The 27,735-nt window shown below is 41.8% G+C and overlaps 1 protein-coding gene across 3 annotated transcripts in view; it reads right to left on the reverse strand.

The window, feature by feature from the left end:
- PHTF1 (putative homeodomain transcription factor 1) overlaps positions 1-27,089 on the reverse strand; it is a 57,091-nt gene extending 30,002 nt beyond the window's left edge. Inside the window, exons 1-7 of one of the 3 annotated variants that reach the window (XM_058660068.1) lie at positions 26,544-27,089; positions 26,230-26,300; positions 25,575-25,631; positions 14,354-14,423; positions 13,724-13,882; positions 3,556-3,712; positions 1,281-1,418 (exon numbers count right to left, since the gene is read on the reverse strand). In XM_058660068.1, the coding sequence (XP_058516051.1) occupies positions 1,281-1,418; positions 3,556-3,712; positions 13,724-13,882; positions 14,354-14,423; positions 25,575-25,631; positions 26,230-26,274 (626 nt within the window). In that variant the 5' untranslated portion in view covers positions 26,275-26,300; positions 26,544-27,089. The remainder of the gene's footprint in view (positions 1-1,280; positions 1,419-3,555; positions 3,713-13,723; positions 13,883-14,353; positions 14,424-25,574; positions 25,632-26,229; positions 26,301-26,543) is intronic. The other 2 variants (XM_004581908.4, XM_058660069.1) reach the window with 2 other exon arrangements.
- Positions 27,090-27,735: the final 646 nt, after the last annotated feature.

The raw sequence follows: 27,735 nt of genomic DNA on the forward strand, positions 1-27,735 counted from the left end.
CAAGCCAGCAGCCCTGAGCGGTCTGCAGAAACAGAACAGTAAACTTCCTTCGGGACCAGGGAGAGGAGCTTTCTCTGGTCCTTACTTAGTTCCAACTTTGGATCTCCACCCTCTCTTGCAATGACCATCAGGGTCGCTCCAGAGCCCTCTACCCCAAAACACACACACACACACACACACACACACATTAGAATAGATAAGCAGAGAACAACAAGGAAAGCTTAGAACCAGACAGCAAATGGTCAGCATGGACTCACACATATCTTACTAGGTAGGACACAAAGATTAGTTACTCCTCACTAAGGTATTGAAGATTTCTCTGCACACCCCTCCTAGAACTGTTCTGCACCTCAATTGTTGACATATGCCTTGTTAGAGTTATAACCCAGTTTAGACTATCCTAAAATCTGCCAAGTTCAGCAAAATTATGCTTCAACACTATAAACTGCTAAATACTAAAATGAAAATAGACACGAGACAGCTGAATAGTACCCTATAGCCATTTTAAGGTGTATAGCAGCCAGTTCTGTGTATAAACTAAAATTGAAATGTCAATGAAATAGTCACAGGATGTGGTTAAGAACTTGCATTTTTTTTAACATATTGGTTACTCAACACCATGTAAATTAACTCCACAATGTTGTAAATTATCGTTGTTATGTTGTGGCTCTAAATTGATCGGGATGATATTCTGCCAGCTCTGCCTTCAGACCAGAGATGGTCTCCCCAAGAAACTGTTGAATTTATCTGGACAATAAGATGCTGGACACTATGCTTGGTATACTCTTGCAATGAAAGAATCTTGACTGAATTTGAAATGTAATACAGCAACAAGGTGGAGGAATCCACCATGGGGGGAGGATATGGAGAGGGGTGGGGGATTCCCAGAGCCTATAAAATTGTGTCACATAATGCAATGTAATTAATAAAATATATATTTAAAAAAAGAAAGAAAAATAGAGAATGTGAAAACACTGGTCTCACCCACTTTCTTCTAGCCTTTGACCATTTGCATCCTAATCAAAAACGTGAAAATTATCAAAAATAACACTTATACAATTAGAAAAAAACCAACATCAAAATAATCAAACAGAATGAAACTTTTATGGTAGATTACTGGATTTATAGATAATGTGACAGAAAAGACAAGTATGCATCAATAAATCCTTTTCAGCCCTTAGTGATAACATTCCCAAGCCACTTACTCTTGCGGACACATTGGATTATAAACACAGGAACATAAAACAAAGTTGAAGTTCCAATGTAAGAAAGACTCTCACCTACTGCCAAAGAGAGACCTCCAAAACCCACCAATAACAGGTGCACATTCCACAGTTTCTATTCCTCTAATTTTTTCAGAGGAGTTATTGTTTCCATTTTCTCGGTTTCCATCACCATTTATAGTTTTTCGTAATTTTCTGCAAAAAGAAAAAGACATTTCAATAACTTCACATTACTGTTTAACTGTTTCTGCCAAATGTCCCTCCAGAAAAGAATACTGACAATAATGGTTAACTTCATATACTGAGAATAAATCATGTAAAAATACTTTTGACCTAAGGAACAAGACAGATTCCAAACCATAGAACCCTATCATTTTATTTGCTCTAATTGCTGTCTACAAGCATTACTTGAAGGAAAATTGTCCTTATATAACCAAGTTGTTTTAAGCATACTCAATAACACTAGCAGAAGCAGCAATTTATTTAAATATGATGTCTAGCGCTCAGAGCCATAGCTCAACAGGTTAATCCTCCATCTGCCAGTGCCAGCATCCCATAAGGGCATCGGATCTAGTCACAGCTGGCTATTTCCAGCCCAGCTACCTGCTATGTCCTGAGAAAACAGCAGAGGACGGCTCAAATCCTGAGACCCATGCATCCATGTAGGAGACTCAGAACAAAAAATCTTAGCTCCTGGTCCTGGTTTCAGATTTGCTTAGCTCTGGACACTGCAGTCATTTGACAAGTAAACCAGTATATGCAAGATCTCTGTCTCTCTTCCTCTCCATTAACCTGCTTTCCTAATAGAAATAAGTAAATAAATCTTCAAATACAGATGACTACTTCTTTTGCCTTTCTTAATCAGAGTAACATAAATGAGAAGCAACTGATGATTGTTTTCAATCCTACATTGTTAAAAAGTCATATCCTGCAAATATCAAAGAGACACGGTATGGCATGTAAGAATTCCCTAGAAAACATTAGATTCTTCTTGGAGAAAAAAATGTTGTGAAGAAAACATTAAAAAAAAGCATGTTATCATTTTTTGCATCAAACAAAATTAGTAATTACTTAGTAGAACAAAATCCTAAGAAAAGATAATACATTTGAATATATATACAATAATCATAAATTCAATGTGTAAAAAAGATAAATTTTAGATCACTAAGAAATCAGTTCTCTTTTTAAAGACTTATTTGTTTTTACTGGAAATGCAGATTTACAGAGAGAAGAAGAGATAGAAAGATCTTCCACTCACTGGTTCATTCCCCAAATGGCCACAATAGCCAGAGCTGGGCCGATCCAAAGCCAAGAGCTTGTTCCGGGTCTCCCACATGGGTGCAGGGGCCAAGGACCTGAGCCATCCTCTGCTGCTTTCCCAGGCCATTAGCAGAAAGGTGGATGGGAAGTGGCCAGCTGGGAATAGAACCACCAACCACATGAAATTCCAGCACTTGCAGGTAGAGAATTAGCCAACTGAGCCATCAAACAAGCCTCAGAAATCAATTCTTATACACTTTGAAACTGGTAAAATTTTTGTCAGCATTAAATTAAATCTACCTCAAAGATTCTTGTTTATTTTTTTTTTTTTACCAAATTTTCATTAAGACAGAATTTCAAACAGAATGCCTAAGACTAGAATTGGCGCCCATCTGGGATGCCGACACTTTATAGGCAGAGGAGCCAGCTCCACAAGTTTGTCTTTTAAACAACTATACCAAATGACAAAATCCCACCAGGGACTGGGAATTCATAAGGCCTCTGAGCATCTGGAAAAAAAAGCGAAAAATAAAACTTTCAGTTTTAAAACAGAAAATGACAAAATAGCAGAAAGTGAATCTTGTAACTGTTAGTAAGAGACTTGATTATTGTGATAATTCAGGGAATAATAGCAGGAGTGGGGAATGGGGAAGGAGAGGGCAGAACCCTTATACCAACAAAACTGCATCATGGTAAATAAGTATATTTAGATAGTTATAAGATGAATTTGAATAAATTTTAAAGCTCTATTTGAAAGGCCAAATTATATAGATGGAGGGAAAGGGAGAGGGAGAGAGAAAAAATCTTCCAGTTCACTCCCCAGATGCCATAACAGGGTTGGGCCAAATCAAAGCACAGAGCTACAAGTTACACCCAGGTAGCCCACACAGGTGGCAGGGGACAAAGCAATTGGGCCATCTACAGCAGCTTTCCCACATACAATAAGAGAGAACTGGATGAAAAGTAGAGCAGCCATGACTCAAACCGGAGCCCAAATGGAATGGATGACAGCAACTGCTCTATATTACTTCTTTCAGAAAACACACACCTAACATGCAATTGCTCATCTTACCTTCTTCTCCGATTTCCGTTGTTTGATGATGGCCTTGTTATCTGAGTAGACACAATTTGACAGTGGACAGTTCCCATGAGTAACATAAGGCACAAGGGTCCAAGCACTTCACTTACATTCACAATAGGCATCATTAAATACAGCACAATCGCGATAACTGAAAAGGACCACATGAGAGTTCATCTTTAAAATTAATTCTAGTAACTACAAATTGCTTCTATAAAAATCTATCATTTAGGGGAAAAAAATACATGAGGCAGACATCTGGACCCGCAGCTCAGATAGGAGCTAACTTTCCCACATGCTATATTAGACAGCTAGATTTGAGTCCAACCAAGTGCTAGATCCTGACTCCAGCATCTTACCCATGCAGATCCTGGAAGGCAGCAGGTAACGGTCCAAGAACTCGGATTCCTGCCACTCAGGAGACCGGGTTCTGACCTTCTGACTTCAGCTTAATCCAGCTCTGACCATTGCAGGCATTTTGGGAGTGAATCAGTGGGAAGATTTCTTTCTTTCTCTCTCTCTCTCTCTCTCTCATTCTCTCTCTCTGCCTTTCAAGTAAAAGTGAAACTAATTTATTTAAAGAACAACAGAGAAGAATCAGCCTTTCTGATAACAAGACAATTTGGGTTTTCTATAAGGATTCCACCACAGAAACACTGGATGCTATTTAAGATAAACACTTTCAAGTGTTGTTCTACTCAGAGCAGTTTTTTTCCCAGGCCCAAGTAGCAACTAGCAAAGCTGAAATCTGAACCCGGGAATCAGGCTCCAGATCCTCCCATTTAGCTACTGTGCTCAACTGCCTATTTGTATATGTATATGAAGTGTTCAAGATAATAAATGATGAAAGAAATGCACAAATATTCAAAATTATCCCAAAAAGCTTAAACAACAAGTTTACAGACCATGCTGACTTGTGCACACGGATACACATCCTAAGGCTCAGGGTTTTTGTGTTTCACTCGCCCTGACAGCCAGATCGGTACCTGGCACACAGGGGGCACTGAGTCACTGTCAAATAAGTGACTGAAACACTACCGAAGTGAACTCCACAACAAAGCAAAAGAACACTGCACCACAGTCACACTGGGTTTATGCTAGAAACTGAAAGATACCTTAAAAGCAGAAAATCTATCTCCGCATCGAGAAGAACATTTGGCACAGACATGGGAGGCTGAAGTAGTTAAAATCTAAGAGAAGCACTGAGAAATTACTAGAATTTATGAGCATTAAGCACTGAAAAAACCTATTACTAACTAGTAAAGTTGCATTAGTTCACTTTCTACTACTACAACAAAATACCTAAGGATGCATAAATTGTAAAGAAAAAGTTTGGAGGCCGGCGTTGCTGCTACCAGGTAAAGCCATTGCCTGTCGTGCCAGCATCCCATATAGGTGCTAGTTCATGTTTCAGCTATTCCACTTCTTATCCTATCCCTGATGGCCTAGGAAAAACAGAAGCAGATGACTTAAATATTTGAACTACTGTAAACACATAGGAGATGCAGATGAAGCCCCTGGCTCCTAGTTTCAGCCTGGCCACGGGGTAAACATTGTAGTCATCTGGGATGTGAACTAGGGGTAGAAGAGCTCTGTCTCTCTCTTTCTGTATCTCTTCCAAAATCTAACAATCTTAAAAACAAAACAAACAAACAAACAACAACAACAACAACAAAACAGAAAGAAAAATGTTTCTTTTGCTAGTTCTCAAAGTCTGACCAGTATGGTGCCAACTCTGGTGAGAGTTCCCTTCTCTATCACCTTATGGCAGAATGCATAATAGCTAACTGGGAGACGCCACGCAGTGTGGTAGAAAAGCAGACAGCAGGGAGGGGCTCTTTGATAACAACTCACTCCTGCAAGCTCGGACTCAGCATCCCAAAAGAGTTCTCTTAATCTCTGAGGGCAATATCTTCAGCAAGACACATGTGTTCAGTATCAACACACTAAGGACCAAACTTTCAACACAAGGAACAACATCGGGAGGAAAAACCAGATACAAACTATAGCACTTGTTAAATAACTAATTCAGATAGATCAATAACATTCCAATGTAACAGTAATAATTAGCTAAGATTTATAAAACAAGTCTAATCTAAAGCAGCAACAAAAATATAAAATACTTTGATTTCAGGTGGAAATCCCCAAGTCTTCACCAACAGATGTAAACCCGCAGAAAGTCCAGTCTTTTACACATAATGGTATACAATTGACATACAGCCTATACACCTCCTCCTATACACTTTGGATGGCATCTCCAGATTATTTCCAATACCTAAAACCACATGAAGAGTTGTGAGACTGTATTATTTAGCGAATCCTGGTAATGAGAAGAAAAAAAGTATGTGTATGTTCATTGTGGCTCTAATTTTTTCCAATTTTTTTTTTATTTTCTGGTTGGCTCAGTCTGTTCACATGGAATCTGAAGATTTGGATTTACAACTACATCATCAAAAGGTGGTATATACATATGCAGGAATATAATGCAATTGCAAACGGGAAGAAAACTCTGACATGCTACATGGATGATCTTGACATGATGGCAAGTGAAATAAGCCAATCACAAATGAATAGATACTGTAATAGATACTGTATGATTTCAGTTAACAGAGACAGTAGAATGAATGGCGGATGCCAGGAGCAGGGGCTAGAGAAATATTGTTCAATGGACAATTACACTTTGGGAAAGTGAAAAAAACTCTGCAGATGAATGGTCTACTGGCGGAACAATTATGTGACTACACTTACATGACAATGAGAAGTACACCTATGTTTAAGATGATAAATTTCATGTTGTATATATATATTTTTCCCGCAATTTTTTTTTAAATTTTGCTTTTTATTATTATTTTATCATACAGTTCCACAGGCCCTGGGATTTCCCTTACCCCTCCTCATTCTCCCCCCCCAACTGAGTTCCCCTATATCATTACTATAACATAGTTCTTCATACACAGTCATATGTCCATCATTGTGGGCATGGACAATGGCAGAGAGTCCAGCATCCTATTGTCAAGATATAGTTGACAGTTTCATTGGGAGTCCATCTTTGTCTGGAAGTAGAGAGGCATACTACATTGTATCCTCACATCTGGATATGTTAGTCTCCATTTCACAGTTACCGTACATCCCCTTAAATGAAAAGCCACAATACAAAATCAACAATAGGAAGAAAAATAGAAATTTACAATGCCATGAAGTTAAATAACATGCTACTAGATATGATAGTCTCCATTACACAGTTACTATACATCTCCTTAAATGAAAAGCCACAAAAAGAAATCAATAACAGGAAGAAAAAAAAATTAACAATGTCATGAAGTTAAATGACATGCTACTGAATGACTAATGTGTCACTGAAGAAATGAAAAGGGAAATCAAGAACCTTTTTGAAGAAAACGATGTTACCGTATGAGCTATGAGTCACTGAAGAATTTAATGAGAACATGTTTTGAAGAGGTGAAACCAAAAACCAAACTAAAAACCAAAAATCAAAATCCATGAGATATAGTTTCTGCTGATCTTTGCTAGTGAGATATGTCTCCTGTAGGCAACAAATAGATGGGTTTTGTTTTTTAATCCAGTCTACTAATCTATGATGTTTGATTGATTAGTTTAAGCATCTACATTCAGGGTTAATATAAATGGGTGGTAATTTGCTCCTGTCATTTTAGCAATGGGTTGTTCTTTGATTTAGTCTTCTGTTGTTATTTTACTGGGATGTTCTTCACATTTGCCTTTGGTTTTGGTGAGTGCTATTCTTCTCTGTCAAAAGAACATCTTTAAGTATCATTTGTAGGGCAGGTTTGGAAAAGGAATATTCTTTGAGTTTTTCTCTATGGAAGAATTTTATTTCATTTCCAAAGACAAAGGAAAGCTTTGCTGTGTATGTTACCCTGGGCCAACAATTTTTTTGTTTTTAGAATCTGAATATGTGGCTCCATTCTCTTCTTGCCTGTAGAGTTTCCTGAGAGAGGTCTCCTGTGAGTTTAATTGAAATTGCTTTATATGTCAGTTGATTTTTTCACATGCACATTTAAGGATCTTTTCCTTATGTTCAACTGAAGAGAGCTTGATTATCATGTGTCATGGTGAAGATCGCTTTTGGTCAACCCTGTTGGGAGTTCTGTGCCCCTCCTGGATGTTGTTTCCCAATTCTTTCTCTAGATTAGAGATATTTTCCCTTATTATTTCATTGAATACACCTTTAATCCCAGCTGCTCTTTCTGCACCTTCTGGGACTCCCGTAACTCTTATACTTGGCCTTTTAGTAGTCTCAATTCTTGAATACGTTTTTTCATCTGATCCAGCTCTTCTTCAAGCTTTTCATTTGTTTCCCCCTGGTGGCAGAAAATTCTTCCAATTCTGAGATTCTTTCTTCTGCCTCCTTCATTCTATTTTGGAGACTCTCCACTGTACTTTTAATTTGCTCTACTGTGTTCTTAATTTCTGACATATCAGCTTTCATTTGAATCATTTTCTGTGCGACATATTCCTTAAATTCCTTGTAATCCTGCATCACGTGCTTCTTGTTGTTGATAAGAAGTTTTCTACAACAAGTGTTTTGAAATCTGTATCCCCATTTCCTCGATGTCTTCCTCGGTTAACTCTGAGGTTGGCATAGGGTTTTGCTCCTTTGCAGGGGAGTCTTCAGTAATATTCATTGTGCCTTTGTCTCTTCTTTTGCTCTTGGTCATTGCACTTCCAGTTATCAGATTCTTCTCCTTGGGGCAGGTATCTAAACTGTGTCACCCATGGGTCTACAGTTTGATTTTACTAATTGCAGTTGGTACATGGTTCTTTGTTTGCAGTCACCTGTGCTACTCCCTCTAGCGAGATTCAGGTCTGGGTTTTTATGTTAGATTTCCACCATGTTCTCTGTAGCCCCAGCTCCTGGCTCACCAGTCTCCACCTCCTGTGAGACCACGGTGAGGCTGCACCTTGTTTGTACAAACTTTGTCCCACTTCCAGTTGGATCTGGTCCCAGGATTAGGGAGACACCAGGTGTCCTATATAGTTGGTGGTGCTAATCTTGCAAAACTTGTTGGTCATTAGGTCTGAGAGCCACACAGACCTATTTTGACCCGTATTATGACAAAGTTTGTATTATTTTCCCTATGGGACCAGTGCAATGCATTGAGCTCATTGAGTTTGTTCCTAGCTCAGCACGTACACAGCTCACTGTTGTCCCTGCAGCTTTTTTTTTTTCTTAATCGCAAAGTCAGATATTCAGAGAGGAGGAGAGACAGAGAGAAAGATCTTACATCTGTTGACTCATTTCCCAACTGACCACAACAGCCCATGCTGTGCCGATCCAAAGCCAGGAGCCTGGAGCTCTTCCTGGTCTCCCACATGGGTGCAGGGTCCCAAGGCTTTGGGCCATCCTCCACTGCTTTCCCAGGCCACAAGTGGGGAGCTGGATGGGAAGCAAGGCCTCTGGGATTAGAACCAGTGCCCATATGGGATCCTGATGTGTTCAAGGTGAGGACTTTAGCTGCTAGGCCACCACATGGGGCCCATACCTGTAGTCTTAAAGTCTTTGCCGCACTGTACAAATGGCACCTGATGTGCCACTACTAGAGTTCTTGATCTGCTGGCTGTAAGTCTGAGGGCTACTGGGAACTATCTTTGGTGGAATCTGTAGAATGCCATGTTGTTACAGTTCATTGAGACAGAAATTGGTTCATTCCCAGCTCAGTGCCTGCGCAGTCCTGTCCCACAGCCTTTGCCTCCTTAGACAAAATAGCGCCTGATTCAGTTCTAGGGGATGGACTGGGCTGTAAAATCCATCCTGTTCCTGCACTGCCCTTTTGGGACCTGTCACTGGGACCTGTCTCTGATCCTGGTCAAATCAAACAGATCAGCAGGACGAGCAGTCTGGGTTCACCTCTGGAGCTCCCGGTAAATGTCCCTTCCCACTTTGTTGCTGATGAAGTTCTGGCTGCTGGTGGAGTTCATATCTCCACTGGCTGAATGCTGCTGGGGTATCAGTCACTGCAACACCACACCATTGTGTCTGCTGCTTTCCTGTGTCTGTCAGTCTCCAGGTGCCCCTTTACTGTTGTTCTGTCCTCTCCTATTTCCTGGAATGTGCCCTCTCAGCTTCACACTGTCTAATGTTTCTCCATCTGTTTAAACATGTCCTTACCCTATTTTGCCATCTTGATTCTCTCGAACCACATCATCGCTAGCTCCCCACAATTTTTTTTTTAAGCTGATTTAACAAGAGCTAAACAGGTCATGGAAGAAAAAACAATCTCACAAACCTTTTTGTGGGATAAAACAGAAGTACTGATTAAAGGGAGACATAATATTCCTATATTGAAATATGATATTGTAAAAATCAATTTTCTACCCTCCTCCAAAAAGATCTGCGAGTGTGTGTGTGTGTGTGTGTGTGTGTGTGTTGGGAGTAGGGTTTTGGGAAACTGCAATACAAATTCTGGTGGTAGTGGTGGCTTTTTGATTGTTTTATCTGTTTTGTTTTAACAATGATAAGAAAATTCTAACTATTGGTAAACAAGAAAGCAGCCCTAGGAGCAAATGCTGAAATCAGAATAAGACCAACACTACTTGTCCAGCTCAATGATACAGATACATTCCAAAATCGGTGTGGTGTAGATATGAGAATAACAGATCAATGGCACAACATGTTAAGTCTAGAAAGAAATTTTGGTATATGTAAGTATTTTATACATATATATAAGAAAGAAACACATGCTTAAATAATAGCATATGTAAATGTATATATATATATGTAGAAATCCAGGAGGATTTTTTTAAAATTTCTATTTACTGATTTTTATAGACAGAGATGTTCTATCCACACTAGGTTCACTCCTAAATGTCTTAAATAGCTGCAGCAGGACCAGATTGAAGCCAAGAGCCAAGAACTGAACTCAGGGACCCAAACACTGAAGCCATCACCCACTGGCACCCAGGATGTGTATTAGCAGGAAGCTGGAATCCCAAGGAAAGCTGAGCTAGTTCCCAAGTACTCTGATCCAGGATGCAGGAGCCCCAAGAAGCATCTTAATCACTTACCAAATGCCCACTTGGGTAAATATATTTAACTTCGCCCTTATAAATGACCAAAGGAATGCACATTAAATGAGAAAATTAACTAACAATTAAAAAAAACTATAGTAATGCTGGTAAAATTGTAGTAAACAAGCAGCTCATTCATTATTGCTTTCTAAAAGAAAAACTATGCCATTAGCACAATACCATCATATGAATAAAAATGCCTTAAAGTGTTTGCATTCTTCATTATGTTAATTCTAATTCAGAGAATAAATCCAAAAGAAGTAAGATAGAGTATGGAAACTTTTGCTCATAAAGACATTACTAATAGGACAAAAATAAAAAACGAAAAACCACAATAGCATAAATACTCTCAATATGGGAAGATGTTATACACTAAATGTGTGTCCTCCCAAAATTTGCTCTGAAATTCTAACCCCTTGGGTGATTATACAAGGAGGTGAGCCTTTGGTAGGTGATGAAATGACTGTCCCTAAAGGGGCTGTGGAGAAGCACCTCCCCCACTACCTGGGAGGCTCTGACTAAACTGAGGGCTTTAAACCAGAAGGAAGCTCCCTGGATGCTGTGGCGGCCAGAATTTCCACCTTCCACACTTCAGCCTCTCAAATTGTGAGAAATACAGTCATGGATTTGTACAAGCCACCTAAGTTCACACTATTTTTGTTACAGCAGCCTGAACATATTAAGAAGTCTGTCAATCACAGTACTCTGACATAACAGACTATCAGAGATGGAAAAAACTTCTATAGTAAACCTGATACAGATATCAGAAACAATAATTATAAATGGTTGTAAATGCATACAAAGGATTATTATGCATCTATTAAAAATTATGTAGATTACATTAAAATATTAAAAAAAAAGAACCTGAACACTCATTTCATAATTCACACTAACTTTCGTCTGGGAACTCAGTAACGACACGTGGCAAAGTGGCTACTATCTGGGCAGCAAAGATGCACATTTCCATCACTGTAGACCCTATTGGATAGCACTGTCTTAACTATGAAAAATTAAACCTAAATTTCATTCAGTGGTACATTAGAAAGCTCATGGAAAAAAAGGAAACAACTAATAAGTTTATTTTGGTGCATTCTGAAATCTAGGCACATGGGAGGTCTTCAAAAAGAGCACAGAAATTTCTTATGAGAAGCTGACACATGAATTTCAAATTTTGCACCAAAATAAACTTTTTTTTTAAAGGCAGATTTACAGAGGGACAGAGATACGGAAAGATCTTCCATCCACTGGCTCACTCCGCAAATGCCATAATGGCTGCACTGATTCGAAGCCAGGAGCCAGGAGCTACGTGCCTCCTTCAAATCACCCACACTGGTACAGTATCTCAAGGACCTGGGCTGCCCTCCACTGCTTTCCCAGGACATAAACAAGGAGCTGGATGGGACATGAACCACTGCCCATACGAGATGCTGACACTTGAAGGCTGAGCATTAGCCAGTTGAACCATTGCACTGGTCCTAATAAACCTCTTTCAATTCTATTTTTCCATAAAAATGTTATTAAAATATTTATAATATACTATTTATTTGAAAGGTAGAGTTTTTATATAGAGAGGGAGAGGAAAAGAGAGAGAAATCTATCTGTAAGCTCACTCCCTCCAATGGTATAATGTCCAGGGCCAGGCCGAAGCCAGGAGTCACAGCCTAGAGAGTCATCAGGTCTCCCACCAGGACGGCAGAGGCCCAAGCATCTGAGTCATCTGCTGCTGCTTTCCCAGGCACGTTAGCAGGGAGCTGGAGCAGAAGTGGAGCAGCCAGGACTCGTGAAATGCCAGCACTGCAGGTGGCTGTTTTACCTACAGCACCAGCCCCCATAATTTTAAACAAAATATTAATAATAATAATAATTGGCCTAGATTTTTTTTTAAAATCACTAAGAATTTGTTAATCCAACTTTCTTATTTTCTCATTTCATGTCTCCTTGCACATGTGTTGTCACAGTATACACTAACCACATTCTGAAAGAGCAGTAAAGAGAATATTCTGGGTCCCTGAACATAGTGAGAAGAAAAAAACAAAACAAAACAATATCAAGTAGTAACATACAAGGCAGAAATTCAAATCAACTCCTGTTAGACGGTCTCTCCCTGCAGCACTATTTAGAGTGTCTGGCTGCTTCAAGAAAGCTACAGCTGAGCTGAGGTCCTCAAGATGAGAACAAGCCAGTCAGTTTAACCTTTAACAACGTTCAGAGGAAAAGCAAAGCTCTGTGTGCAGAACAGAGATGAAGTCTGAGAGGAGGGCAGGGAACAGATTTTGAAGGGATTATAAATCAGTTGATAGCAGGAAAACGACATGGCATGGCTTTTGTTTTCAAAAGGCTTCTTAATTGCTGTGGATAGAACATTTAGTGGAAAGAAGGCTCAGAGAAGACATTTCCAGCAAAGGGGTTTTACTGCCAGAGTGCAGCCGGGCAGCAGAAACCAAGACTGACAGATCTTAGAGTCAGAACTTAGAGACTCGGTGACAGATCAGATGTGAGAACTGATGGTAGGATAGGTTAGGAAGACAAAACTTTTCACTTGAAAACTGGGTGATTAAAGGTATCATTTGAAAATGTAAAGAACAAATTGGTTAACACCTACTCCACAACCCGACACCCGAAAAAAAACACAAGAGTTCCATTTTTAAAACATGATTAAGTCCAGACAGACAATTAACTCTCTATATAAAAATGTCAAGAAGGCAGCTGGACTTAAGTCTGAGATGAGCCGGAGATTTGGCCTAGAGGTATAAATTAAGCAATCAGCAGTGCATCAATTATATTTAAACAACAGACTTTGATGAGAACACCCAAAGGACAGACAAGAACACGGGATCCAATCTGGAAGTAATCTAAAATCGACAGGTGAGGCAGAAGACAGCCAGAGACAGGTGCAAAGAAATTCAAGCGAGGAGCGAAGTTACATAGCATGTTTGTTCTCTTTAAGCAAACATTTTTAACATGATTCCCAAATTATATGTCCTCAATCTTTGTATTTTAAACCATGATTGAATAAGTCAATGTAAGAACAGTAGGTCTCCATCATCTAACTCCAAAAACAGAAACAAACAGACAAAAACCCACAGTCTTAGCTTATTCCAGCTCTTTCAGTTACCTTGCATGAGGTAAAGCAGTAGCAGCCAAACAAAAATTCTTACAGAGGTAACCTGAATCCACCAGTTGCTGAACAATGGGAAAAACACAACTCGAACAAGCCCCTTCCGAGTCAGAGAGGTCCACGGAATCTCAGGTTTGGCTTTGGCAAAAGTGGAGCCTTTAAAGATACAGTAAGACAAAATATTAACCATTTATAACACTATACTCATATCCAGCTGCCTTATCACATTAAAGACAAACGACAACAAAAACCGACATATATAACCTGTTTGGTTACAAAGAATGCTTAGCTGTTCGGTAAATTTAAGGACTTCTTGCCCCAGTCCTTAAGACAGTGAGCTAACCCAAGGCCCACTTGAATGTTGAACAATGTATCTTTCCTAATTACCCAACGGCAAGCTTCCTAGTTGCTCCCTCTTTCTCTTTCATGAGAGTCAAGCCACCCTCAGAGTCACCACCCAAGTGGAGGTGAAAAACACTAGCACCCAAGCAATGAAGGAAAGATGCTGTTACGCTGGGAAATTAAAGTGCACCAAAAACACAGGCATGTTACTTAAAAATAATCTATAGTAGCACAATGAAATAATATGATAGTTTGCCTAAAAAAAAAATCAGTTTTAGAACTTACCTCTGATTAAATCAACATCGATCAAGTCTGGTTTTATGTGACCCATCTTTTTTGGTTTGTTTTTGAAACCCTAGAACACAATCGAACAAAAACAAAACCAGAAGTAAATGAGGAAAAAATCCTTTAAAATATAAAAGATAAACTTGTATTTCTTTTATTCACATTTGACATCCTTTTACTAGGAATTTAAAATAATCCTAAGGCTCCTTACCTGGTACCATGGCAGAGGACGGAGGACAGAACAAATTGATCAACTACCCTAGCCAAGCACTGGCAGTGAAGACCTGGGCAGACAGAGACAATACGGTGGACTATAACACCCAGTTGATTTGGGAGAGATTTCATTGTGATTGGAGTGGTGGGTTTGCCAGCAATTCAGGACTGCTGAACTATCAAAACCTCTTGAGAAATTCATGGTATTGTAAATTTCCATTTTTCTTCCTGTTGATTTTGTATTGTGGCTTTTCATTTAAGAGGGATGTGAGGTAACTGTGTAATGGAGACTATCATGTCCAGATGTGAGGATGCAGTGCAGTGTGCATCTCTACTTCCAGATCAAAGATGGACTACTAATGAGACTATTAGCTGTATCTTGACAATGGGAGGCTGGACTCTTTGCCATTGTCCATGCCCACAACGATGAACATGTTACTGTTTATGAAGAGCTATGCCTTAGTAATACAGCGGAATTGGTGGGGGTGGAGGAGATTAGGGGAGGGAGCAAGAGAAAGAATAAATAAATAAACAAATAAATAAATAAATAGAAATAAAATAAAATAATATAATCCTAAGGCTCCTTAAGGGAACTGGTCATTAACATTTATTTTATTTTCACTTTTAGGCTCACTAATTAATGCATGCATATACTTCATCACTTTCCTTAATTTTTTAAATAATAACAGTTACTATTATTATTTTTGAAAAGGCATTCTTCAGATGGCTACAGCATGTGGGGCTGAGTCAGGAACTTTATCCAGATCTCCTATGTGGATGCAGCGGCTCTAGTACCTGGGCCATACGCCTCTGCTTTCTCAGGCACATTAGCATGGGGCAGCTGAGACTGGAACAAGAACCCATCTGGGCTGGCAACATTGCAGGTAGTGGCTTTACTCACTCTGAAACAATGTCAGACCTCTCCAGACACCTAAAGTACACATCAAAGCTACTTATCTTCACAACAGTTACACTGATTTTGTATACTAGGTATCAGCATTTATGGTATGAACATTGTGAAATACTGCTCCTTGTAAGCTACATTTTATATTCTACCTATTCTGAGATTAGTCACAATATCTATAATTATCTAAACTGAAGTAAATAACATACAATTATTTAAATTTAAGTAAATGCCAGAATTTGTTTTAAAGATATTCCCAGAAGAAATACCACTTGGTGAGCCTGATCTGATGGCTCAGTGGCTAAATCCTCACGTTGCAAGCACCAGGATCCCATATGGGTACTAGTTCAGTCCTGGTTGCTACACTTCCTATCCAGCTCCCTGGCCTAAATTAGAGATGGCCCAAGGCCTTGGCACCCGGCACCTGCGTGGGAGACCTGGAAGAAGCTTCTGGAATCTGGCTCCTGGCTTCAGATTGGCCCAGCTCTGGCTGTTGCAGCCACTTGAGGAGTGAACCAACAGATGGAAGCTCTTTCTGTCTCTCATTCTCTCTGTAAATCTGCCTTTCCAATAAAAATTTAAAAAGAAATACCACATGGTACCCTATAAATCAATGTTTACAATGGATTTTTAAATTACCAAAAAGTCCCCCTCTCAGAATTCTCTTTGCTATTCCAACTGGACCAGTGGCTCCCTGGATCTTGTGCACATTTAAAATACAACTGTCCCAACTAGATAAGCTTCAAGAGAAGTAAGTTTGCCTGCTTTCTTTTTTAAAGATTTACCTATTTATATTTGAAACGCAGATTTACAGAGGAGAGACAGCAGGAAAGTGTTTCCATCTTCTGGTGCACTCAGACGGCCACCATGGTCAGAGCTAAGCTAGTCCAAAGCCAGCAATGAGAAGTTCTCCTAGGTCTCCCATGGAGGAGCAGGGTCCTAAAGATTTGGGTCATACTCTCCCAGGCTGTAAGCAGGGAGCTGGATCAGAAGTGGAGCAGCTGGGCATGAACCAGCGCCCACATGGGATGCTGGTGCTACAGATGGAGGATTAGCCTACAGTTCAGACCCCTCTGGAAACACCTGTATCATGTATCTAAGTGTTTGGATTTGTGTCCTAGCTATACTCACAATTCCAGTTTCCTGTTGATGCATACTCTGGGAAGCATCAATCTGATCCCCTGCCATCCACATGTGAGACCTGGAATGAGTTCCCATTTCTTGGATTCAGCCTGGTCCAGCCTCTGCTATGAACTAGCAAACAATCACCCAATCTTAATCTCTCTCACTAGTAAACAGGAGAGAGGGTCAGTTGGAATCTCAGCTGCTCCACTTCCAATTCAGCTTCTTGCTCATGTGCCTGAGAAAGCAGAAGGTGGTCTAAGCACTTGAGCCTCTGCCAGCCATGTGGGAGACCAGGACTTAGTTCCTGGCTCCTGGGTTTGACCAGGCCCAGATTTGGCTGCTGTTGCCATCTGGAGTTAAAAATAAAGACCTCGATCTCTCTCACTGTATCTTTCAAATAATTTAAATATATTTTAATTTTTAAAAAATGGTTAATGACATCTTAAGATTTTTTCAAAGTTGCGCATGAAGTATACAAAGTTATTAAGAAAACCTCTTGGGAGCCAGAATTGTGGCGCCACAGATCAAGCCACTGTCTGCAGTGCTGACATCCCACAGAGGTCCCAGTTCATGTACCAGCTGCCCTACTTCCCATCCAACTCACTGTTAAGACCCGGTAGAAGCAGTCAAGGCTGGCCCAAGCTGTGGACCCCTGTCACCCATGTATGAGATGCATAAGTAGGTCTTGGATGCTGATGTCTACTCAGCCCAACTCAGCCATGGCAGTCACCTGGAGTGTGAACCAGCAAATGGAAGATTTCTCTTACTCTCTCACTCTCTGCCTCTGTCTCTGTCTCCTTTCCTTTCACAGATGAGGAGACTCAGAAACAAGAGACATTATGGCAAGAAACTAAAGAAGTTTGGGAAGGACTAAAGCACAGATTGCTAATGAAAAAGGTTCAAGGTATGGTGAAAAAGGTAAACTGGAGAAGCAGGCAGAAGTCCTATCATGAACATTTCCATTCTTCTAAGAGCAAAATTTTATTTGTACAATTTTATTAGGAATACCAGGAAGACAGAGGACAGTTTTAAATATGAGAATCTGCATTAAAACAAAAATAAAGGTCAAGTCTGGGATCACCTCGGGCAAGATTTCTTTGGGGATCCCCCCCCAAGTAAACCGTTTAACTCAGAACTCCAACCAGGGGGAGAATCTCAGTATCTGTGGTCTGACCATGGAGTGCATGTGTCAGGACTAGACCTACTCATTGGCTAAGATGGAGCAGTAGATGGCATGCTCAGATGCACATGGAGGATATGGCAGTCCATTGGGGCCTACGAATGACATCTGGTACTACAGCAGAGGAAGGAGGGCAGAACAAATTGATCAACTACCCCAGTCAAGATTTGATAGCAAATATCTGGGCAAATGGAGACTCTAAGATGGACTGTGTCAGTCAACAGACCTTGGAAGGATTTCCTCATCCTTGGATCGGCAAGACCGATAGCATTTCAGAACTATCAAAACCAGAGAAGCAAAACCCTCAGAGCATGCTGCACATCAGGGACCCTGGGATGACATCAGGTGGACCATTCCCCATCCGCATGTGCTAAGGTGGCTGGGAGGCTGGGTGCAGCTTCTCCCCTTACCTCCCCGCTTTTCCAAGACATAGAAAGAAGAAAAAGAAAACTTGAAAACAATGGTCTTTCCCAATTTCCCCTAATCCTGAATACTTCTCATCCTGATCAACTATATAAACATCATCAAAAATTTTTTTTAAAATGTTTAAAAACCTGGAGCACTGTGGGAAATAAATGATGGACAGGAAGACAGAGGAAGAACATTAGCTAAAAAGCCTATTGCAGCAATCATGCCTGTGACCTGGTGGATCAGATGTTAGGTTAGGATTCACATATCCCATAGCTGAGTACCAAGGTTGAATAGCCACCTGAGGCTCCTGATTCTAGCTTTTCCAGTGCACACACTGGGAGGAGGCAAGGGGATGTGGGCATCTGGGGAGTGAAATCACAGATGATAGGGGGATATTTACGGCTTTCCAAACTATACCATCTCCATTGCAACCAGTCACTGTTTCTGAAAGCAGACAGACATTGATAATAAAGATGTAAACCACCTGTCCACCAGCAGTTGCTTGCCAACCAGATAAAAACAGACAGTAGTTCAGATCAGGTAACTAGAAACATGAATAACAAAAAGCACTCATGCTCAAAAGTACTTAATAGGCAGAATCCAGAAGTACCAGTAACTGAAAAGCATGTTACTAGTGTAAAGGTGATGCCCCTTACTGGGATAGGTCTCTGGCCTAGTGGTTAACACATCACTTGGAATGTCTACATCCTGGATCAGAGTGCCTAGGCTCAGTCATGGCTCCACTCCTAATGTCAGCCTCCTGAAAATCTGCACATCGGGAGGCAGTTGATGATTACTTAAGATCTTGAGTCCCTACCATGCACTCTGGAGAGCTGAACTAAATTCCCAACCCCCTACCATCAGCCTGCTCCAGTCCTGGCTGTTGTGGGCACTAGGGGAGCAAAGCAGTAGATAGGCACGTTCTCTCTCTTTTCTCTCTAGAACTCTGAAATAAATCAATATCCAGGCCCGGTGTGACAGTCTAGTGGCAAAGTCCTCGTCTTGCATGTGCCAGGATCCCATATGGGTGCCAGTTTCTTATCCCAGCTGCCCCACTTCCCATCCAGCTCCCTGTTTGTGGCCTGGGAGAGCAGTTGACGACAGCTTTGGGACCCTGCACCCACAAGAGAGACTTGGAAGAGGCTCTAGGCTCCTGGCTTTGGATGGGCTCAGTTCCAGTTGTTGCGGCCGTTTGGGGAGTGAACCAGTGGATAGAACATCTTCCTCTCTGTCTCTCCTCCTTTCTGGATATGTGACTTCCAACAAAAAATAAATAAATCTTAAAAAAAAAATAAGTCAATATCCAAAATGTAAATAAAAAAATATTCCTGACTTCAACACTTAAAACATTCACAGAAAATATATGTGTGTGTGTGTGTCCAGGTAACCTTTAAAAAAATCCTCATTTTTATTAAAAATAATACTCATATTACAAGGCTAATAAAAAGTAACTCCAGCCTCACCCTTCTTTATCTTGGATTCCCATGTCCTAGCTATTTCTTCTTTCTCTTTCCTTTTTTTTTTTAAATTTATGAAATATTTACTTTCCTTATTCCTATATGATCTAAACGATAAATTTTCATTCAAAATGATGATATCAACAATGAACAGGATTGCTTCACATTCTATCAGCTAAAAGGAATGAAAAGTTATATAGAGAGCAGGAGGGAAGAATTAGAAAAATTCCATTATAAGATACATGATCTATCCAGAAAATAGTACAATTTTAGTGGGTTTAGATTATTTGAAAATCTTTTCTGCAAACTCTAGGAAATTATCAAAACTAAAATATAGAAAACACATACCCATTATATCTTACTATAGGCATATGGAAGCCTATAGGATGTCCAATTAAAATGATTAGAGAGGGGCTGCTGCTCTGGTAACAGCGTCCCACATGGGGGTCAGTTGGAGTCCCAGCTGCTCCACTTCTGATCCAGGTCTCTGCTAACGTGCCTGGGAAAGCAACGAAAGACGGCCCAGGTGTTTGGTCCCTGCACCCAAGTGGAGACCCAGAAGAAGGGTTTCAGCCTCGTCCAGCCCCAACCATTGCAGGCATCTGAAGAATGAGCCAGTGCCTTGAGACATGGGTCCAGGGACCCAAGCTACATTATACTATATATACTCTCCACTACATTCCCAAGCTCATTAGCAAGAAGCTGGATCAGAACCAGAACAGCTGGGACTCAAACTGGTGTCCATATGGGATGGCAGCAGTGCTGGCGGCAGCTTTGCCCATGACACCACAGCACCAGCCCCTACATAAATATATAAGTTTTAAAAAGAAAAAAAAAAGAGGTGGGTGGGTGGGACTGGGCTTTCGGCCTAGTACTGCCTGGGATGCCTATGTCCTGCACTAGAGTCCCTGTGTCTGTCTCCGGTTTCCACTCCCAACTCCAGTTTTCTGCCAAATGCACACTCTGGAAGGAAAATTACTCAAATACATGGATTCCTGCAGACTCAATCTTAGATACAGACAGAGTCCATAAAGTAATTTCCATACATTACTGGGATTTTTAGTATTTCCCTCCCATTTTGCCATAAACTCAATGAAAAAAAAAAAAAAGAAGTTAAGCATTTCTCGTTCCCCACTAGATAGATTTAGCCTCTGCATGACACATGGTAAGTAGGTTCTCAACAAACATTTGCTAAATACAGAAAATATAATGGCCCCTTTTATTATCTTTTTGATATTCCCTTCCCTGCTTTACTTTGCCTTGTTATTTTTTTAAAAGATTCATTTACTGGAAAGGCAGATCTATAGTGTAAAGGAGAGAGAAAGAGAAAAATCCTCCATCTGCTGGTTCACTCCCCAAACGGCCGTAACAGCCAGAGCTAAGCCAAATCAAAGCCAGGAGCCAGGAGCTTTCCCTGGGGTCTCCCACATGGGAGCAGGGTCCCAAGGCTTTGGGTCATCCTCCACTGCTTTTCCAGACCATAAGTAGAAAGCTGGATCGGAAGTGAAGCAGCCAGGACACGAACTGGCACCTGTGTGGAATCCTAGCACTTGGAGGTGGAAGATTAGCCAGTTGAGCCACCATACCAGTCCTTACTTTATTTCTCTGTAGTCTTCAATATTAATTTGATTTGTTCTAACTCTTCAATATTAATCTACATTAAAAAAAAAATTTCGGGCCCGGCGGCATGGCCTAGCGGCTAAAGTCCTCGCCTTGAAAGCCCCGGGATCCCATATGGGCGCTGGTTCTAATCCCAGTAGCTCCACTTCCCATCCAGCTCCCTGCTTGTGGCCTGGGAAAGCAGTCGAGGACGGCCCAAACCTTTGGGACACTGCACCCGCGTGGGAGATCTGGAAGAGGTTCCAGGTTCCCGGCTTCGGATCGGCGCGCACTGGCCCGTTGCGGCTCACTTGGGGAGTGAATCATCGGACGGAAGATCTTCCTCTCTGTCTCTCCTCCTCTGTGTATATCTGGCTGTAATAAAATGAATAAATAAATCTTTAAAAAAAATTTAACAGGCAAAAGAGATAGACACAGATCTCCTATCTGCTAGTTTATACTCCAAATGCCTGCAATAGTCAAGACTAGCCAGGCCAGTCTCTCACACGAGTGGCTGGGAGTCAACTACTTGAGTTATCATGTGATATTTCCCAAGTTACATGTTAGCAGTAAGCTGGAACTAGGAGTCACACCCAGATAATGGGTCATGGGTGCTCTTGTTAATGTCTCAATCACTAGACCAAATGCCCATCCCTGAACATCTTTTATTACCAGGGATTTAGAGTTATGCAATTTCATTAATTATTGCTCTGGAAACCCTCCATACATCTTTCTATAATGTCTACATTTTAATTTCTCTCCTTCAAAAAAACAGATATGATGAGGCCTGAGGCCATCAGAATCTTCCTGTTTTCTACAAAATTGTATCTCAAATTCTTAGGAAAGCAGTAAAGTACGCCTCAGATTCACCAATGGCTTATCACTCTGTCCGTATCTTAAGATCCACCACACCAGGCTACTTTTCTCTTACACCTCTGTTTCGTCATACATTTTCTCTTGTGTTCAGCACCTAACAAAATGCCTTCGCCATACCAGCTCAGTAGATGTTCGTGGAAGAGATCACACTGCTTTTCATGATGCAAGTTAAGATTTTAAAAATCTGTTTCATAATTCCAAATTATATTTTATGTATTTCAATCAGATAATACTTAGACTGATGTTAATATTTTAATCATCTTTTTCCTTTTTTATGTATTTTGTTAGATAGTAATGTTTAGACTGATGTAATATTTTTAATTCCTTTTTTACTTTTTTCCTTTATTTTTAAAGTTTTTTTTGTTTTTTTTTTAGTTATTTTATTTGAACGATACAAACACAAAGAGACAGATAGAGTTCTTCCACAGACTGCTTTACTCCCAAACCTTCACAACAGCGTAGGCATGGCAGGCTGAAGACAGGAACTTAATTTAGTTCTCCACAAACAGGGACCCCTATGCTTGGGCCATCATCTGATGCCTTACAGGCAATTAGCAGGGAGCTAGCTCAGACGCAGAGCCTGGACTCAAACCAGGTACGCTGATATAGGATACAGGTGTCCCAATTGGCATCTTAGCACTAGCACCAAACATGCGCCCCTCTCCTTATTTTTTTTATTTGCTTTCAAATATTATTTAAACTTTTAACTGACTTTTAAATTGCATTGAATACTTTTTGTATCCTACACTTTGGTCATTTTTTTTTTTAATCTAACTATACACATTCAAAGAGATAGCCTGGGTTTTCTCCCAACACCATCACACCATTAAAACCCCTGAAAGCAAGAACCTTCTCTGACCTTAAACCAATATTCTTAGCGTCTAGTATACGTGTGAGCATTAGTTCAGGAACCTTTTACAGTTTTCCTTCTCTCCATTCCCACATTAAGGAGTTGGTAGGCAGATTACCCTTGGGAGAGAACAATGAGTAAAAATATGCACGATGGTTAGGATCAATTAAATACCACAGGCCAGCGCTCCTTATACACATAAAGGCATTCTAAAAGATAAGTCCCCTCTTTGAGGCCTATGAACACACAACTCAACACATAACTTCAATATGCATACTACAAGTGTGCATTAAATGGCCGAGAAATCTTTACATTGGTAAATTGGTTAGGGACAGGAGGTAGATAAGGGTAAGGAAACCAAAACTCGACAAACCACAGCAACTTCTTTAAGGCCACAGGGACAGGGGGAAGGGCACTGCAGCACAGCAATTACGCTGCGTAGGATACCCACCTCCCTTGTCACAGTGCTGGCTGCAGTCTGCATACTCTCAGTCCTGCTTCCTAGAGCAGCTTGGCAGGAAGCACATGGTGGCTTAAGGGTTTGAAGTGCTGCCACCCCAACAGGAGGCTTAGAGGGAGCTCTGGGCTCCTGGCTGCCAACCTAGCCCAGCCCTGGCGTTGGAGGAGAAAGCCAGCAAATGGAAAATTTGTGTCTGACTTCTCTCTCTGATATTCTGGCTTTCAAGTAGATAAAAACACACAGGGGCCTGTGTTATAGTGGGTTAAACCACCTGCAATGCCAGCATCCCTTAAAGGCACTGGTTTGAATCCAGCCTGCTCTACTTCCTATTCAGCTCACTGCTAGTGCATCTCAGAAAAGTAGAAGATGGCCCAATTGTTTAGGCTCTTGTACCAATGTGGGAGACTGCATGAATTTCCTGTCTCCCTTAGCCTTGCTGGTGAGACTATTTGGGGAATTAATCAGCAGTGAAAGATTCTCCCCAACCTTCATCTCTATATCTTTCAAATAATAATAATAACAATAATAATTTTTTTTAAAAAAGACCACAAGACTACAGATCATAAACAAGATCTAACTCTGAGTTCTATGCTGGTTCTACTATACCACACTCACTATCAGTAATGCTCACAAGGGAATAGCAGATTAAGATTCGGAGCTGCAAAATAAAATCAGGAGACTGATGCATCCTTTCCTATTTCTATTAACATAAATAATCAAGGACTATACAATATTGCAAAAAGGTACCATGTTGTTTAAGCAGCTTTTTGGTTAGCTGGTCTGCACAAAAATTATGCAACATAAGTATTGGTCAAATTCATTTCTTTAACAGATTCAAATCTCCCATTCCAACTAGTGTGACTAACTTACTTATAGAATAAACTACTAAAGTTGTATTAACCAATATATTTTAAATTATTACCAGAAGCTTGCAACAAATCTTTTTAAAAGAAAGCCCAAGAGCAGGCATTTTGACATACTGGGTAAAGCTGCCATCTGTGACAGGTGCTAGTTCAAGTCCCAGCTGCTCCACTTTCCATCCAGCTCCCTGTAATGCACTTGGGAAAGTAGCAGCAGATGGCCCTAGAGCTTGGAACTCTGCAGCCACGAGAAAAACCCAGATGAAGCTCCTGGCTCCTCATTTCTGCCTGGCCTAGCCCTGGCTGTTGCAGCTGTCTGAGAAGCAAAAGGGTAGACTGAAAATTCTCACTCTCTCCTTCTATAATTCTTTCAAATAAACAAGTAACTCTTAAAAAAAGAAGAAGTCCAAGACCAAGAATTTCCCAGGTGTTCCAAAGAAGTGGTATTGTGTACCCCTAAGAATCAACGTCAGTACAGAGGTAACATCCTCTTGGGAGCCATTACTGCCTTTAGGTTTTTCTACATTTCTCTATTTAACCCATGACGTCTGCTGCCAAGCAACCACTTGGAGTAATTTGCAAGCACCCTCACAGATCTTGACCTCACAGCCCTGACTACTGGAATAGCGGGTTATTTAAACCTCTCCTCTCCTATTATAAATTCTTAAGCTGCCACTCTCAATTACACATCAGTCTCTGGTTGCTTCGCTAGCGGTTAAGAACCGAAGAATCTGCTTAGTTCTAACAGCAGTGTAGAAAAAAAGTTTAAAAACCTGAAAAAACACTTACACTAAGATCCTAACCTAAACTCAAGACTAAAAAAAAAAAAAAAAGTGGGAGGTCACAGGCTGGATTTAGGCCCCAAATGGATTTGATGCGAATTGTATGGTGATGAGGAACAGGAGGGGTGGAAGGGGAAGTAACAGACAAAAACCACACTCTTAACAGTCTGGAAATTTCACATCTTTATTTCCAGCTTTCCTTGAAAATTCTGAAACTCTGGTAACACCAGGCCCAATACTCTCACCATGTGACAAACTGCCCAGAGCTATATTACCCATTGCCTCATCACTTTGGGACACCTGCCCTTTATTTAATAGTCCAACCCTTGCTACTGATACTGTAGCCAACTGCCATTTTTACCATTACACTTGCACTTATGCTATTGTTATAAACTCCAAGAGATAATGCCACACTTGGTGGATACACACGAATCTTTGAATAGCATAACCCACCCTTCATATGAACACAGTGAAACAAAACTAGAATCAAAGAAATCAATTTACCTTAATCTGAGTCTGTTCGATGGACTTCTCCCATATCTGCTGGTCATATGCTCCAATCTGCAACAGGGAGCAGGCCATTTATACAATGCAGAGGAAACGCTCCTATCTAAGGCAAGCCTCCAGAAAGGTCATGGAGCCAGTAAGCACCCAGATGATGACTGGGTAATGTTTGTGCTTCTCAGATTTAAAATAAATAATACCTTGCACAGGCTGATTCCGTCAAAATCCTATAGCAGTTAGCTTCAAAAGTAAGCGTAAAAGCTTAAGAGTTCAAGTTAAACGTTCACATCAAGGATGTTTCCTCCCTTTGAGGAAAACGAGCCCCCAAGACTGTTGACAATACCAGGCTCCAGCCGCGTAGCCACCGTCGCCTGTTCTTTGGAAACCCACTAAGTTTCATCATAAGCCAGCGTGCTGGTGGCTTGTGCATGTAAGCTGGGAAACGGGGTCGTGGAAAAATCCTATCCTAGAACCCGAAACTGGCGTTCAAAGACATAACGACCTCAAGCATCCATTTTCCCACTGATACTGACATATCACAGAGGAATACCGGCCTCAGCCAACTAACACAATACTCTTTAAAGAAGCCTTTTTTTTCCTCCTGGAGGGGAGGGAATATCAGAAAACACACTTAAACAAAACATATTGATGTTACCTTCTTTTGGTACCACGATATAGCATCTCTCTCATTTGAGGCCATTTGTGTCTCCAGCCAGGGGGATTTCACTGAAAATGAAGGAAAGCTCGTGTGTGAGACCAGTCGCCGAAGATGACTCTCCCGACTCCTCTCAGCCTCGCCATGAGCTGCTATGTCTTTCTCCGGCTGATTGCCGGGGAGAAATACAAATCAAAAATACTGCCGCAGTGGCGACCGAAGCCTCGGCAGTATCTGTGAGGGGGGAAGGGCAGGGACGTCGCGGGAGCAGGCCTCCCCGCCTCCCCGCCGCCCGGCGTCCGGCTCTCTCTCACCTGACGCCCGCGACCCGCCGGCCGGTGGCCGGGACCGTCCTCCTCAGAGGCCCCCGGCCGGCCGTGAGGCCCCGGGCGAGGCGACCGGCCTTGCAGGCCGCATCTTCCCCCCGAGGCGGAGACGCCGGCGGGGCCGTTACCATGGAGACCGCCGCGGCCACCGGGAGCTCGCTGGCAGCCTACCGCCAGGCACCATCCTGAGGGAGGGGAAGTCTGTGGCCACCGACCAGGCGCCCTTCGAGCCCGGCCCACCGGGTCACCGGACTGACCAGAAAAATCAGCCAAGAATGAACTGGGGCATGAGGTACAGGGAAAGCGAAGGGATAATCGCTAGCTCGCCAGTCGCACGGCAACGACAGGACGCTCTGTGCCGGGCAGGAATGCACAGGTGCAAAGTCCCCCAGGGCTCTGGGGAAGGCGGGGCGGCGGCGCTCGTCCTCCGGGAGCCGGACGGGCTGATTCCGCCGGCTGACAGCTGGGCGACCGACGACGTGCGGCCGGGCTCGGCTTGGCTTCCGCTTTCCGGCTCTGGCAGCCCGGGTGGCTCCGCCCCTGGCCCGGACCTTTCCGCCAAGCCTCAGGCCCCGCAGGGAGAATGCAGCCGCTGAAGGTCACTGACTGCGAGCTGTACCCCCTCTCGTTACCCTTAGGGGCTCAGCCCGAATCACTGCCTCAGAAGAAGGCTCCCCACCCGTAGGTCTTCGGAGGTCGGTCCTGCTAGTCTATCAGTTCCGGGTTGGTGTCTTTTTTTTCGCCCCCACTGATTCCCGACTTAAAACCTGCCCTCCGCCAGCTCGCTTGGAGGTGTTTGGGAATTCACGCTGGCCTAGGACCGCAGGTCTGGCAGGGCCAGCGGATCAAGGCTTACCGACTCCCTGGCGGCTCTGGGACTGGAGTTTTCTGATGCTCAATGGTAAGGGAGGGGGGACAACAAAGCTTAGGCCTGGAGCTGTCTAGACCTAAGCCTGTATAAAAGGGAGGTAGCATGGGAACAGTTTTGCTACGTCGATCAAGTTCTGTATACCTCCCCCGCCCCCACCAAGGGCAATTACCATAGGCCCCCAAGAAAACTGTAGAAGGATCAAGCAAGCTGATGAAAATCAGGAACACTTGCGCTCTAAATTTACTCATGGACAAGTTCGTGTGAATAATGCAAAAAGCGCTTTCTCCTTCTCTTTGTGCTTGTTCTGTC

Source organism: Ochotona princeps, chromosome 2, assembly GCF_030435755.1.
Source record: "Ochotona princeps isolate mOchPri1 chromosome 2, mOchPri1.hap1, whole genome shotgun sequence".
NCBI classification, from domain to species: Eukaryota; Metazoa; Chordata; class Mammalia; order Lagomorpha; family Ochotonidae; genus Ochotona; species Ochotona princeps.